This window comes from Fusarium verticillioides, chromosome 7, assembly GCF_000149555.1.
Source record: "Fusarium verticillioides 7600 chromosome 7, whole genome shotgun sequence".
In the NCBI taxonomy this organism is placed as follows: domain Eukaryota; kingdom Fungi; phylum Ascomycota; class Sordariomycetes; order Hypocreales; family Nectriaceae; genus Fusarium; species Fusarium verticillioides.
This window is the reverse complement of record NC_031681.1, coordinates 1,580,437-1,595,430: the sequence shown is the minus strand read 5'-3', so window position 1 is coordinate 1,595,430 and position 14,994 is coordinate 1,580,437. Positions and strand designations below refer to the sequence as shown.

General features: G+C 48.0%; 6 protein-coding genes across 9 annotated transcripts; 2 read left to right on the top strand and 4 right to left on the bottom strand.

The window, feature by feature from the left end:
* Positions 1 to 153: 153 nt before the first annotated feature.
* FVEG_07048 (hypothetical protein) lies at positions 154 to 3,947 on the bottom strand. Of its 3 annotated transcripts, none has more exons than XM_018895541.1 (4): positions 3,103 to 3,947; positions 2,813 to 2,995; positions 1,991 to 2,518; positions 154 to 1,857 (listed from the first exon to the last, which is right to left on the bottom strand). In XM_018895541.1, the coding sequence occupies exons 1-4, from the start codon at positions 3,163 to 3,165 to the stop codon at positions 1,720 to 1,722; spliced, it is 912 nt and encodes a 303-aa protein (XP_018752825.1). In that variant the 5' UTR covers positions 3,166 to 3,947; the 3' UTR covers positions 154 to 1,719. The 3 variants fall into 3 exon arrangements, with proteins under 3 accessions (XP_018752825.1, XP_018752826.1, XP_018752827.1); XM_018895542.1 differs by having other exon boundaries at positions 154 to 1,854; XM_018895543.1 differs by having other exon boundaries at positions 1,602 to 1,854; positions 1,991 to 2,995; positions 3,103 to 3,324.
* FVEG_07049 (hypothetical protein) lies at positions 346 to 1,599 on the top strand. Of its 2 annotated transcripts, XM_018895545.1 has the most exons (3): positions 375 to 598; positions 660 to 1,029; positions 1,084 to 1,599. In XM_018895545.1, the coding sequence occupies exons 1-3, from the start codon at positions 407 to 409 to the stop codon at positions 1,239 to 1,241; spliced, it is 720 nt and encodes a 239-aa protein (XP_018752829.1). In that variant the 5' UTR covers positions 375 to 406; the 3' UTR covers positions 1,242 to 1,599. The 2 variants fall into 2 exon arrangements, with proteins under 2 accessions (XP_018752828.1, XP_018752829.1); XM_018895544.1 differs by having other exon boundaries at positions 346 to 598; positions 660 to 1,599.
* A 276-nt stretch (positions 3,948 to 4,223) lies between the features above and the next one.
* Positions 4,224 to 5,931, bottom strand: FVEG_07047 (hypothetical protein). The gene is made up of 3 exons (XM_018895540.1): positions 5,418 to 5,931; positions 5,283 to 5,343; positions 4,224 to 5,225 (listed from the first exon to the last, which is right to left on the bottom strand). The coding sequence occupies exons 1-3, from the start codon at positions 5,478 to 5,480 to the stop codon at positions 4,354 to 4,356; spliced, it is 996 nt and encodes a 331-aa protein (XP_018752824.1). The 5' UTR covers positions 5,481 to 5,931; the 3' UTR covers positions 4,224 to 4,353.
* Positions 5,932 to 6,815: 884 nt separating this feature from the next.
* On the bottom strand, positions 6,816 to 7,394 carry FVEG_07046 (hypothetical protein; the record flags this gene model as incomplete). The annotated part of the gene is made up of 2 exons (XM_018895539.1): positions 6,816 to 7,297; positions 7,328 to 7,394. 2 exons carry the CDS (start codon positions 7,392 to 7,394, stop codon positions 6,816 to 6,818), a joined length of 549 nt encoding a protein of 182 aa, XP_018752823.1.
* Positions 7,395 to 8,045: 651 nt separating this feature from the next.
* FVEG_16003 (hypothetical protein) lies at positions 8,046 to 11,322 on the bottom strand (the record flags this gene model as incomplete). The annotated part of the gene is made up of 6 exons (XM_018905232.1): positions 8,046 to 8,767; positions 8,821 to 9,155; positions 9,208 to 9,333; positions 10,102 to 10,277; positions 10,331 to 10,483; positions 10,576 to 11,322. The coding sequence occupies 6 exons, from the start codon at positions 11,320 to 11,322 to the stop codon at positions 8,046 to 8,048; spliced, it is 2,259 nt and encodes a 752-aa protein (XP_018752822.1).
* Positions 11,323 to 11,971: 649 nt separating this feature from the next.
* Positions 11,972 to 13,111, top strand: FVEG_07043 (hypothetical protein; the record flags this gene model as incomplete). Its single annotated transcript, XM_018895538.1, has 2 exons — positions 11,972 to 12,662; positions 12,780 to 13,111. 2 exons carry the CDS (start codon positions 11,972 to 11,974, stop codon positions 13,109 to 13,111), a joined length of 1,023 nt encoding a protein of 340 aa, XP_018752821.1.
* Between the last annotated feature and the right edge of the window lie 1,883 nt (positions 13,112 to 14,994).

Here is a 14,994-nt window from a genome sequence, read left to right as displayed (position 1 = left end):
ACGTCATTGGAGCAAGGTCAAACCTGGAAGGTCCATGCTGAGAGCTTATTGGTTGAATTCTTGTTATCTTATCAGCTGTTGTGGTCTGTCTGATCTGCTTATGCTTTTCCGAAAAGGGTAGCTAAGACAAACTTCCAGGCTTCGAGGTGAAACGGCCAGAAAGACAAAGATTTCAATTGCATGAGAGTCCTTTGATACCACAAGGTCTAAGCGCAAACAATGGATGATAACAGTCAGATTTGATAGGTTAAATGATGAGTTGAGATGATTGTAGATTAAAACTGCCCCAACATATGATTCTAATATCACGTGACCGTACACTCGTCCGTGATTGAACCGGCGATACTGGCATTTTTTCCCATCAATCTCCAGTATCAAGGCCATCTCAACTTCCCAGTGGGCGACCATGAACACGGCACCGACATCTCGATTGGGCCAATTGCCCAGCTACGTACGGATATGGGTGCGACACGGCCATTTCGGCAAGAAGAAGGATGGCAGAGGATTCCCTCCACCTGAGGGACATGGGGAGGATATTTGGGTATTCGGCCACAGAAGAACGAACCAAATCATTTACAGCTTTGATAAGACGCTAAACGTGAGTCCAATTATAAAAGGATCCCTGTAAGCAGCATGGATGTGCTAACTTGATGTCGTAGGGTTTCCATGATCTTAAGCAACTCCCATTCAATGGTAAAAAGACAAAACCCGCCAAACTTCGAAAAGACTACTGGTCTCCCTTCGCACATATCTCCTTCCCCGCCGGGAAAGGCTCCATTGGTCGATCTGTCTTCCAAAAATTGCGCGAGTTGAAGCACCTGCACGAGGTAGCATGGGACGACGACTTCCGATATAAGAACCCCGAAGAGTTCAGTGAAGCCGACCGCAAGCGAGTGGCCCAGCAGAAGGAGAAGGGTAACATGAATCATCGCCCCATCAGAACCAGAGAGGAGCGCGGCATTGCTCTCAACGCCCAGAAGCCGAACTCCATCGCCGACATAGCGTCTGTTCTGAGCGGTGCTGGCCGCGGTAACAAAATCGTTCTATCAGAAGATGCCGAGGGCGCTGAGAAGAAGCTTTTAGATGTCAAGGTGAGCTGGGCAAACGACCAGGACAAGGAGTATGCCCAGAAGTGGTCTGAAAACGTTACACATGGTCTGTTCGAAAAGCCGAGCTACATTTCGAACGAGCCCGAGAAGAAGGACGGTCAGGAGAAGGCACCGGAGCCAGTGGCTGAATGAAGAACTCAAAGAGAGGACTGAAATGAACAAAAAGCCCCAGGAGACGGCATAAAAGGCGGTTGGGTTGGAGATTGAGTCTTCCACGAACACCAGGCTCTCCCACTTCAGTCATTATTATACGTGTTCTATCTCCATTGTATAAAATGTATATTTTGGACTCCATCGGGTTGGGCCATATGGAAAGGTGTGTCATCAAGTGTCTAGAGATTCAAAAAGGACACTCCTCAGACAGTTGGCAAAGGTTTGTAGATGAAGGAGCATGTATATATTCATCAGGTGGCGTGGTGCCCAAGTTGCTGTACCATAATAGCTGTACCATCAACTAAATCCAAACACTCATAAATCATTTATTACCCCGGCTCTTCGCCAGGTGCAAAAGTCCAATCTGACAGAGGGCGGAAACGCCAGAACAGGTCCAAACCGTAGAGAGAGGAAAAGCAACCCCTGAAAAAGCAGAGCGAGCACATAGCCAATGAAGTTAAATAGGTAGCGCAAACTGCTTCAGGTACTCGTAATCGGCTACGTTGTCCTCGACCGTCTTACGGATAACCTTTTGCGCCTCGGGACCATACTTGGCGGTCCATTCCTTATCTTCAGACTCGGTGGTCATCGTCTTCTTTAGTTAGCAATGTCAGCCTTTTGTTTTCACCCTACCACAAGAAGCGCGAACGAACAGTGGATGTTGTTGCAGACCAACAGGTGGAGGGATAGTGGGGAGGGTGCGATTATAAGAAATCGTTTTGACGTACCTGGTGATGAGTCCGAGGCCTCAGAGCCGAGCTCTTGATAGCATCGTTGTGCCAGCCATTCCATTTCTGGAAGGCAATGGTCGCATAGTTGCAATCTTCATCGTTCCACTCGAGCATCTCGGGCTTGAAGTCAATGCCCGTCTTCTCGCAGTAGAGACGAATGGTCTTCTCGGGGTTATCGAGAAGATCATCAGCGTCGATAACAACGAGGTTGTCCTTATCGACGATGTTCTCCTTGATCAGGAAATCAAAGAAACGCACGAGCTCCTTATAACCGGCCTCGTTGGGCATGAAGTCATAGAAACCAGTGACTTCGTCCAGAGGCGGCACCGTGCAACGGTAGTATGAGGGGATAGCTCGGCGAGGGTGGCGGATGAGGAAGGTGAATTGGAATTGCTTCAGGACCTCTAGTGGCAGAACCGTTGGGTTGCCGGGCTCTTCCTCTCCCAGAGACGGTGCAACCTTGGTAGGCTTGTTGTCTGGGGCCATGAGGTAGTAGGCCATGTCCTTGATGAAGATTCGCTTGCCCTAGAAGGAGGTGTTAGTACATTGCATCAATTTGACGAGTGTCTGTCTCGTGGCGTGATTCCCGCCAATGGCGATAGAATGATAAGAATATGACATGTAACATTGATATGCATATTCATGACCATCATGTGTCAATCGAGCGTATGCTGCAGATAAAAAAAACTTGGCCGTGGCACATGTTTCTTGTTTGGCTTGCAGTTCCCCTCATTCGACAAGGCGGGGAGTGACGGGGAGTTCGGGGAGTTCGGACGATCGCATGAACCACGATGAGAATGGAGGGGAGATTATACTAACATCTTTGCCCGCATCCATGACCTCGTTGAGGACGTCTTTGTAGGTCTTTTGCGAGAAACCACTCTGCTCGCGAGTGGCAGTGTCGTTTCTGAAACGATCACTGAGGATCTCAGGACCATAGTAGAAGGCATCTCCAAAAGGTTCGTGAACACTCTCTAGGATATCGCGGCGGGCCATGAAGACCTGTCAAATAACCAGAGTTAGCATTACGGCATAGAGCGCAATCATGACAATTCCAACACTGTGAAGACGACATGACATGATGATGGGATTTTGGGGGCTAAACATACCCGCTCAAAGGCCGTAGAGCATGCACGTGGGTGCGTGGCAGTAAAGATAGGGCGGAGCGCCATTTTGGGAGAAAGAACCAAGAGTAAAAGGGAGATATAGCAGTCAAGTGTTGTCGCTGCAACATTAAGCTGGAGGAAGAGCAGAAAGGATGAGAAGAAGGGTAAATCTCCATGGACACGAAAGAGCAGATCAAGCCATTAAAAGGTATTCGAGACGCCCAGGCGCACAGTAGGTAAGGTAGGTACCTGAGCAGGTAGGTACTCACAGAGTTTGCTGAAGAGCTTCCGGACCATCGCCCGATGGTAATTGCTTGAAGCGATGGTCCGTAGGCTATTACTAACCCGGTTAGATCCTCCCACCTTGAACCTGGGCGTGTGGCCCATCAACGACCCTTAGTGGTCTCCCTCTGAGTGTTGCGCATGCGGCGTGTACGTCATGTTGGTCGATAGTGGTCTCCGCTGGGGCAACTTAGACTAGATATCTCTCAAGTATCCGAGTTTTCTCGCTCCTCATTGATGCTTTTTGAGCCCCTCCCACAGTCCCCCAAGGCTTTATCGGGCCCTTCGTTTTTCTGATCCCTGCTTCTGGTGGCTTTGCAAAGCTCTCCCTAGGGTCAATTCCTCCGACCTGCCCCACGCCGGCTGGGTCAAGCCTGATCCAGGCCAATCCTATGAATCTCAAAAAACGCATGTCTTTTTCCGTTGCTGTGAGTTGTGTCCTGCAAGTGCCTGAATTGGATTTGATAGCGTAAACTCAGCATTGGCAAACATGTTCGCGTATCCCGGGTAGTGGGGGAGGCGCCTCTATTCCCATGGGTGTCACCCTGCACAAGAGGGGATCGTGGTGGTGGTCTTGTGCAAGTATACATAAGGTAATCAAGGTAATGCAAAAGTGAGACGTCGATAAGCGGCCGATGTTCCGTTTACAAAGCTTTTGTCCTTGACGTGGGACGGCCCGATGGCGGTACAGAAAATTACAGTGAGTGATCTTCAATGCGCCCAGGCCCTGCTAAAAGAAAGACCTGCCAGGGCGACATTAGGGTAGAGAGCACGCAATCAGCCCCACTGGGCTGGCTCACGGGGAGTTCTCCAGAGCTTCTGGTGCTATTGCTCTGTTCTCGCGGGGAGTTCGTCGCGACTCTTCATGCTGCCTTGTGCATCGCGTGTATGCAATAGTTGCTGCTGGTCGTTAAAGTGAATGCACGTGCATCATGGAATTTGTGAATAATTTGTTTGTTGCTTTTGGTAAAGTTATATGTATCTCTCCCAGCTTCCAAGCCACCTCCAACTCTCGGCCACACGACTGATTTTTTCCAGCGCACCGTTGACCCGGCCTGAAGGATCGACATACTTGTGACCCTCGAATTCAATGAAGAAAATGTACTGGAATGGCTTCACAAGGCTCGGTAGAGTGTTGATGCTGGTCAAGTTGATGTCGAATGTCCGGAAGCAGCTCAGCACATCCGCCAAAGCCCCAGGTGATGTGTGAGGTACTGTGAAAGAGACGAGTGACTTGCTTCCCTTCTCAGCAACAGCTTTTTCGGTTTCTTCAAGGTCCTTCGGCCCTGCAGCATTTGTACCAATTACGAAGAAACGGGTCGTGTTGTCCTCTCTGTCCTCGATCGATTTTCCCAGAAAATCGAGACCATGAAGTTTAGCGGCGAGCTCGCTTGAGATGGCGGCCCAGGTACCCGTTGTGTCCTTACTGACAATTTCAGCTGCCTTGCTAGTTGAGCTGACTTCGAAAATCTCGACATCCTTGAGATATGTGGAGATGAAAGCCGTACATTGGCCAAATGCTTGGGGGTGCGAATATAAGCGCTGAATGTGCTTGAGGCTCGCCAGGGGCCTGGACCGCGGTTTTGAAGGTGACGGGTCTGTCGCTGTCGGGGTGCAAGTACCGGACCCTTCAGCAATGTCTTCGACAGCTGGCACAGGGCTCTTGTGACCAACAAGGCAATGGTGAACGTCCACGTATGTCTCGCCATCGACAGTGATATCCGGATATTGGTTCGTTCTGTCAGCCAGATTGTCCAAAGTGAAGCTCACAGAACCATTGGTGGAGTTCTCAATCGGCACCACACCAGCTTGCACCTGGCCACTTTGGACCTCGTCAAATACGTCTTTGCCAGGAAAGTCAGTACGGACATCCCGACTGCGGTGCATTGACTAGAACCTACCATCAATAGTAACTGCAGGGGAGAATTTCCATGTTGACTCAGAAAAGGCCTGACGGACAGCCTACGGAGCCAGGTCAGTCAGGGCTAGTGTCATGCGGTCGTCGCTAAAGGGGACAACTATATGATGGGCTTTACCTGATGGGTGTATGAGGCCACTGGGCCGAGGAAGCTGACAACAGGTTTGTGTTGGCTGGTCATGATACATTGGTTGTGATCGGTGTCACGGGATCGACTGAGATTTTTGATGCAGCGTCAAACGGAATTCTGGTGAAGCGTGACTGCACTTTCAGCCCCGAGTCTTAGGGTTCGCTCGTATACCAAGAATTGTTAGGTCTTTGAAAATATTGTGTTGCAGTGTCTTGCTCGATAATGAGGCTGTCACCAAGCTGTGAGAATTGGGGATGAGATGCAGTCAATTGGCTCAGTGACGAAACTTCTCTCAGGCGATTCCGTCTTGGCTCGTCTGTGGGTGTCTTCGACTCTCGCTTTTGTCTATCTTTGACCCAATTGAACACCAAAGAAGTCGTTGGCGATGTCGTGCTAATGTCGTGATCGTGGGGGAAGAATGAATTCCCTCCCTCCCAGTTGTGTGATGAAAAGTTGCAGGGTAACTAGTATGGCACTACCATTTTTAGGCGGGCTAATACAGGGTTTGAGATAGTGAGCCACTTGTTCATGCGGGGTTCAAATGGCCACTGCGAACTCGGTCCAATAAGTGAAGAAAGGTTTGGTTATGGCTTGGTGAGAGAATAAAATGATCAGGTTTCTGTGAAATGAGATCCTGACTGGGATGAGACTTAAATAAATATCAGAAACCGATATTCACATGGAAGTAAGAAAATAAAGGAGTCAAAAGGTTAAGTCATAGCGTTTTCTTTTCTCAACATGTGTACCTTACTTGTATCTGGCAAAAGCCGACATCGCTGCCTCTATTCACCTCACAATTTAGATTACCTTGGAGAATGGCAGAAAACCCAAGACTTGAATTTAACGAAGAAGGGCGATAAATATGAAAGGTTTGACTTATACTTGTAAGCATTTGAATTGTCTCCCATGAGTTCTTCCTCTATAAGGCGGTTGGTTGGACCAACTTGACCTAGGGTAAGGAAGTGACATACACAAACACATATAGAATGGCTTGCTAAGTGAGGACAAGACTTGGGTGAGCTACATGAGAATTGGAGGTGATTTTAATATATAAATCAGTAGGCTCTTAGATCAGCTTATAGGTTGAAAGCCCGTCTCTATTAACTTAGCAATTAAGTGAAAGAATGATTGCTACTACATCAGTACAGTCAAACATCAATTTTACAACCTCAAGAATCAAATAATCTACTGAATACATTGAATCCAACTATTTAAAAGCGCCTAAGAAAGAAAAGCACAACGAAAGTCTTTCCTATTCTGGTGATATGCTATCGATTTAGACCATACAGCAGGCTGATATTGCGACACAGGACATAACAATACTCGGGTCAGTCATAACCGTTTGTATGTAAAACTATTCCCTATTGCTCAATTGATTCTTTTATCTCACAAATTGATCTGCGAAACTTGTCCCGAGCCCAATAGCTTCATAGTGCTTTCGTGCTTTGTCCAACTTGCTGAAAACATCCTCCACGCCAACAGGATTGCCGTCGGGTCAACATAGATATAAGCCCCCGTGACATGAAACATGGTCACCATCTCCTTCACATCCTCAGGAACCTCGAGAGTATGAATGTCTCCAGGAGCTTCAAAGGCATACCCGCCCTCTGTCGCCCAACATGGGTGTTCCAGATAATGCCAGCGGCCCCTGAGAACTGTTGTGTGCACACAACCAGCGTGGCGATGACGCGAGAGGATACCAGATCTTCGGACTCGGAGAATGTTGACAAAGTAGCCGCCAGAAACGGAGAGAAGAAGAGGTCGGAACCAGACGTCTGGTGCTTGGGGGACCCAGAGACGCTCGTCGCATTCAATATCGAAGATTCCTGGAATGACAAGGTCGTCAGGAACAGCGGGAAGACCAGGACCTCAATATGGAACAGCGGCCTGATCCGCACGTTCCTCGTACTCTTCTTCCTTCGAGGGATTTGCTATCGTGGTGACAGTTTGCGTTGTAGTAGCCATCTTGGTTATTGACAGGATTTCTTCGGGTATGAGAAAGGAGAGTTGGTTTGTGTTGGTGTGAGGAGCATAGAGACAAGCTGGTATTTTATACTGCTTTACCACCAGGCGGTCAACACAAATTGACGGTTATGTATCTTAACTTACATTTAAAGCCTAATGCACCAGTAGTGAGGTGATAAGAGTGCATGTTGTTAAGCCGCATAGCGCAAACTCTGGCGCCAACGGCGGCCCCAGATCGGGGGTGGAGCTTACTTGTATTTAATAATAATGGGAAGAAGAAATAGAATCTTTTATTCTCGGGATTCGGAACCTCGCAATTACGAGATAGAAAGCTTCCAGCCCCGTTTGCTTCACCACATCTGGCCAGTCCACCTTATCTTGGTCTTCCCTCCTTGATCCATCCATTCTTCGCCGCCACACTTCATCAAGAACATCGAGACAAGCTTCAACGTTTCGGAATTTCCGCCACTTGGTCATATCGCCAAGCTTCTCTTTAATAATTTCCATCTCACTTGCCTCGTGGGCTTCCCCCCCTGCCATGAAAAGGGGAAAAAGGAGAGTGCATTCCACGAGGCAACCCTCTGACACTTGTCTGCTAAGCTTACATATCAACTCTACGCAAGCCTTCAGCTTCGCTTTCAGAATGTCTGATTAGCTTTTAATGTAGCGAGCAAGGGTTCGGTAAAGATGAATGAGCGCCCCGTTGCGGTAGGCTTCACCAAGCAACGCTAGCGGTGAATCATCATGGCCCGAAGGGCAAACCCAACTCTGGAGTTCACTTTCTATCTTTCGTGAGCGTTCGGCAAAACTATAACCCCGGGTCTGTGATCCCAATTCTGCTTCTGCGAAGTCGGCATTCAGAATGCTCGTCTTGGAGATGAGATATAGTATCCGCGACGCAAATCCAAAATAGGGATCTGCAAGTGTGTCATCCTCTGAGGCCCAGTAAGGCCCCCTTATCAATGGACGACAATCCATTGAGACACTCATCATGATGTCGTGATAGGCGAAATTGCGGAGAAGCCACCTCCCTTCAAACGTAGCCTGAACAGCTTGCTTCGGATCTACCACCGCGAGAGAATCCTCTGACTGCCAAGCTAATGCAGCAGCAGCAGCGCCTTTCAAGTGAGGATGCCACGCATCGGTAGCCTCGGATATTGACTCCATGGAACAGAGGACCATGGTCACAGCGAGGCACATCTCAGTTGACAGCTCACTCTGCTCCATTGACTTTTGAAGCTGAGCCAAAGCATATCCACGGTGCCTTAGCGAATCGGCTCTGAACTTGTTGTCACGTAATGCTAAGTGGGAAGAAGCCCATGCTGAGACGGCATACATTAGGGCAGGGCATTCGAACGCCATGGGAAGAATAACTTTCAGGTAAGCTCATGAAATTATCTAGGTACCGAGTGTTCGGTGTATATACCAGAGAGGAAACAGTTTTTTTCGAGGTTCGTAGTCAGTAGAAACGCAAGAGTTACCGTGTAGTAACGCAGCACCACTCGTCTGCTTCCCACAAGACTTTTGGGGTCGGTGTCACCAGGTTTCAGCGATAGTCCGAGAGGTTGACATAGTTGCGTGATCTCTTTGATTTGCTGGTATATGCTTGGAGCTCTCATAACTCTTGTCTCGGTCACTTCAGAATCTCCCGTTGCCGCCCCAGGTGACGGGAGCACCGAGCGTGGAGGCTCACGCTTGCATACTAGATTGAGACGCAAACAGTGGCTGCAGATGGGGTAAAGCTGATCACATTTCTTCTTTCTGGGATTCATTAGACTTGCGGCCTAACTGATGCATGAGACCATTGACATACCGTTGACGACATGTTAGACATCCACGCTTCTGTCGAGTATAGCCACCTCTCCGAGTTGAAGCCGAAGGTGGTGTTCTAAGTGATTCGTTCATGAGACGCAAAATATCTTGATCCGATTCTAATCTCCTATGAGCCTGGGTGAGATTTGAAATGACCAAGAGCGCTATGGGCGGTGATATGAAGAAAGAGAATTAGAGACGAATATTTGAAGATTGAAGGTTTCGGATCACATCCCGTTATCAGCAAAGAGACTAATCTGAAGATGATAACGTGGGGTTATGCGGGGAACCTAATCCTGGGGTAGATCGTTGGCTGGAACTTGGTAGTGCAGATGTCGAATAAACGACGAGTCAGAAAGGAAAGGAGCAGACCTAAGGAAGGGTGTTGTAAATAATACTGCAAAATTATCTGGATTTGTTATCTTTCTGAGTAGCTACAGCCATGGACCGCACCAATCTCTTTTCTCAAAAGGCTTAGGGATCATGGAGCTTAGACAGACTGATAGCCATTTACGGTACCTGATGGATATGGGGTTGGGCTTTGATGAACCTCATTGTAACTAAGAAACCTTTTTTTTTTTTTTTTTTTTTTTTTTTTTTTTTTTTTTTTTTTTTTTTTTTTTTTGAAGCATGCTTAGAGTCGCGCCCCCTAAATATCAATAACCTCAGACATGACAGTTTGAATAGATTCCCGTAGAATGCCAACCATCCGCCCCAATTCAGACTCAGTTACCACATATGGGGAGACATTATGACATGATCAACATGAATATCCCCAGTTTCACCCAGGTTTCCCAAAATATTCAAGCCCAATTCAAGCGCCTTGTCCACGATCTGGTGGCACAGTCTCATATTTGCCGAGAAGGGTGTTTTGGTGCGACGGTCTTGAACGAACCCAACAGCCCAAAAAAGACCACGCCCACGGATATCGCCGACATATTCCATATGCCCAAGATTTGTTCTCAGGAGCATCTCCAAGACCTTACCCATTTCTCGGACGTTAGCGAGAATATCTTCATCACGAACGATGCGTTGAACCTCGAGGGCTGCAGCGCAAGCCACCGGATGAGCCTTATGAGGAACTTAGTCAGTTCCAGGTCTACTTCCTGTCATATAAAGCTTACCTGGAAAGTGTGCCCATGGGCTAATCCCCGAGATCCGTCTGCGAGGGCGTCAAATATCTTATTGCGAAGCAACACGCCAGACAGGGGAACAAAACCTCCACCAAGAGCTTTGCCTATCATCTGAATATCAGGCCCTGAAATGCCCTCCTGTTCCTAAGCATGCATAGTGCCGGTTTTCCCCCATATCACACATAATCTAAGATGTGTTAGAAACATGGTCATCTGTACATTCAATAGTAACTCACTTCGTCTAAGATCAAGAGGACATCATGTTCATCGCAAATCTCTCGAACAGCTTTGAAGTATCCAGGCACCGCCGGGAGGCAACCCAGAGTAGTTCCACTGACAGTCTCAGCCACAAATGCAGAAACGTTCTCCGATCCAATACGAAGAATCTCTGCCTCAAGTTGATCTGCCAGTCGCTGGACATAATCTTGGTCGGATTCGTTTCCCTTCAGCCTATAAGCGAAGCAGGGGTCAACGAAGCTGACATTGTGAGAGAGCCAGTGGCGGTACATGGCCCTTCGAAATTTGTGGCCAGAAACACGGAGTGCTCCAATCGTGTTTCCATGATAGCTCTGTTTTCTTGCGATGACATGGTGCTTCTGAGGCATTCCTCGCTCGTGCCAGTATTGTGTTGCGAGCTTGATAGCAGCATCAGTGGCTTCGCTCCCAGAGTTGACGAATATGGCCTTGGACAGGCCACCGGGCTGCCCTTGCAGAAGCATCGACGCAAGCTCCTCAGTCACATCGCAAGTGAAACGTGCGCCAGAGTAGAGATAAGGAAGCTGGTTCATCTGGTTCGCGACCACTTCAGCAATTTCTGGACGCCCAAAGCTGAGACATGATACAGCTGGTCCGGCTGAAGCATCAAGTATTTCACGGCCAGACTCGGGAAAGAGAGATACACCTGAGGCAGAAACGACTCTTTCGGGCTGGTGAACGAATGAACGATGGAGAATGTTCGACTTGGAGCCAGAAGTGTGAGCCATCTTGGATAGTTGAGATTTATGGTCTGTTGCTAGATGCCGGATCTGAATCTTGGAGAGCTAGGTTTGCTAGATATATTCGACATATCGCCAACTATCTTTCCACCCTACTTGATATCTAGGATACCTTAGGCGACTTCATATCAGCCTCCGAACCAATGCCGAGCTTACCTATCCTGAAAGCCCCCTCATGAAATCCCGCCGTTGGCGCCGGGTGAGCTTCATAACGGCGTGGAAAGGCCCAGATTATCAACTAAGTACTGATAGACAATGTTTCTCCACACTTCCCCGCACTGCAAGTCTCCATATACCGGCGATAGGTCAATTACTGGCCGTCCGTGTAAGTGAAGACTGCCATGTTATTGATGGCCGAACCAAACCAAGATGAGGGACACCTTTCGCTATCGACTTGGCCTACCTCAGTACCTAGGAGTTTTATTAGTGCATTGTGACTTTCTATTGGCCAAGGTACCCTCATTACATGCCATGGCCGCTTGGGGCGACATGTGTGGTAGTTAGTGGTATGGGTGTTCTTGTTGAATATAAAATGAGTCAGAAGGTTCCCTTTTCCATGCATTGCAAAGCACTCCTATTCTCTTCTTAAATCTCTATTCAACCTTGCCTCGTTGGTACTTCGATCTTCCTTCTAACCATGGCAGAGTCTATCCTCACGAGCCCTGGGCCGCATGCTCTCAAAGCCAGGGATGAGCAAGAAAAGTCCCCGAGCCATCTTGGTGAAGTTGAAACCATTCGAAATGATAGCTCCGACCCCGAAAGAAACGAAGATACTTACCGTGGTTTCAAGCCTCAACACTCTCAGATGATAGCCATGGGGGGTGCTATTGGAACTTCACTGTTCCTAGGAACTGCCCAGGTTCTTCGCATTGGCGGTCCTCTGTTCCTCCTGATTTCAAATGGAGTTCTGTCTATACTTATCTACTGCATCGTCACTAGAATTGCCGAGATTGCAAATTATCTCCCTGTTCCGGGAGGCACTATGGCCTACTACGGACACAAATATGTGTCTCGCAGCCTGGGATTTGCAATGGGATGCCTCTACTGGTACTCACTTGGCATCTTGATCCCCTACGAATTCGTCGCGTCTATGCTTCTCATCAACTATTGGGGCACTACGGTTAATGGCGCCGTGTGGATCACCATCATATATGTTATCATAGTCATTGTTAACCTCTTCCCGGTTAGAGTCTTTGGAGAGTGCGAGTTTTGGAGCGTAGGCATGAAAGTTCTCCTCATCTTGGGCCTCATCTTTCTCTCCGTTGTGCTGTTTTTTGGGGGAGGCCCTGATAAAGATGCGCTCTACTTTCGATACTGGAAAGACCCTGGTCCAGTGAACACTTAGATCGTGGAGGGCGATGCCGGACGGCTCGTTGCACTGCTTCAGTCTTTTGTTCTAGCATCCTTCGCATTCGTATTGGCTCCTGAACAACTCATTGTGACAGCGGGCGAGATGCAATCGCCACGCTACAACCTCCCTCGAGCCGCTCGACGACACATTTGGCGCCTGGTCGTTCTTTTCATGCCCTCCGTCCTCGGAATTGGTGTAGTCTGCTCACCAAATGATCCCCGACTCACAGCACCTGGGACTGCGCGCTCACCTTTCATTATTGCCATCAAGAACGCCGGCATCCCAGTCCTGGATAGCATCGTCAATGCACTGATCCTCCTTTCAGCGATCACGGCTGCGAACGCATTCCTCTACTCTGCCTCTCGAAATCTTTATTCGCTTGCCAAGGCCGGAAATGCGCCAGCAAATATTCAAGAGATGCAATAGATATGGCCTTCCGTATCATGCAGTATTGATCACTGCTGCCCTCAGATGCCTAGCATATCTCAACCTGTCTAATAGTAGTCTGACGGTCTTCAACTGGCTAATCAATCTCACCAATACCTCCGGCTATATTAGTTGGATCTGCTGTGGTATAATTTACGTGAGATACCGCAAAGCCATTACTCATCACAAGTTGGAGTCCCCATACCGCTCCCGTCTCCAACCATGGGGCATGTACTTTGGAGTCCTTGTCTCCGCCATTCTTTTGCTCATCAACGGATTCACTGTCTTCTTTCCTTCATAGTGGTCAGTGGGTGACTTTTTCACGGCTTACATCGGCATCCCTGCGTTTCTGCTCATCTACGTTGGCTACCGACTGCATCATCGGGGAGATGCATGGGTTAGAAATCCTGAAGATGTTGATATACATGAAGGGATGGATGAAGTACTGGCTGCAGAAAGACCACCGCCTGTTAGAGGCACTATCACTCGGAGACTTTGGGCCTTGGTAGAATAATCTTTGAAGATCTACCCTGGGCCTGTTGCGTAGTCCTCAAGGAGCAAGGAAACCTCTGACCCTAAAAGCAGTCCAGAGGTCTCCCAAGTTTAATCTAAGTTTATATGAGTATTCTTGTCTTTGAAAAAAGAGGTCTCAAGTCGACCTGCTTCCGCTTCGATAGCCTTAATCCATGTTACATTCCTGGTACAAGGTTCAATTTTCCCTATAGTTTACTCGATCGAGCGTATTAGAATAGTGAGATATATTTGAGAGTGAATATTTTAGCTTTCAGGGGTTATAGAATTGAGTCAATTGACAGGCAATAGGTCAGGGCTATTATTCTCGTTGTTTACCAGTCCAACAGACGCGAGACTACTCCGTACTTACCTCTGATAACGATACCAAGAATAGTTCACCTAAAGTCCTAATGAGCCAAGATAACTCAACTACTATTAAATTTACCTGAGTCTTTTTATCATTTAGGATACGAGTCTTGGTTCTCTTGCCTCCCTTGGATCTATGCATTGGCCGTTGGGTCCAGCTGCAAATGCACCGTATATTGAAGGACCCCCTTCAATGTTGGAACAATGCTAATGAAGATGGATATGCCGAGAAGGTGATACATATGAGGGAGATGATGATATGCTGGCTATTAATGCTAACTATATCATTGAAGCTTGTGCATAGTACCCGCAGGGAGGTGAACAGGCGGGATGATACTTACTGATAGCATGATGTGCAAGCATTGCAAAACAAATCGATCGGATCGTAGGGCCGAGTCACAATTGATATCCGCGTGCACCTGAAAATCCTTGACAACCTCCTTATAACCTTGGTCCCTATACGTCGCATTGACTCGTGAAGACTCACCTTTGAGATGCCCCTATCCTATTGTTGGCACATATAGGACAAAGCTCTCAGGAGTGCGTGGGTATTGATATCAGATCGCCCACTTTCCGATCAAAAGAGAGTCCAAGCGTAGACAGCAGGCACAGATTACGAGGCCATTTACGATGACGAAGCTCCTTTGAAGGCCATACTATACTCGGTACAGACAATAGTCTTCTCTTCGGTGAGCTTAGGGGAAGCGTAGATTTCCATCAGGGGGCAGGGCGCGTAATAAGTGGTATTGACAGAAGCAATGTGGTTGCAGCAATGGATGGATATAATAATTAAAGTTCAGAAGTTATACATGTGCAATATGCATACCCCGGATAACACGAGGAACTCATCAAAGATAACAAGATACAGACGATGCCGAAATTAGAAGTTCTCGACCACTGATAGCTCGATAGGTGATTAAATAAATGCGAATGTGGATATGGCCTGACAGCCTCCATTCTAATGAGAGGTCGGTAAGCAATTAAGCTACGGCTAACTTAGCAGT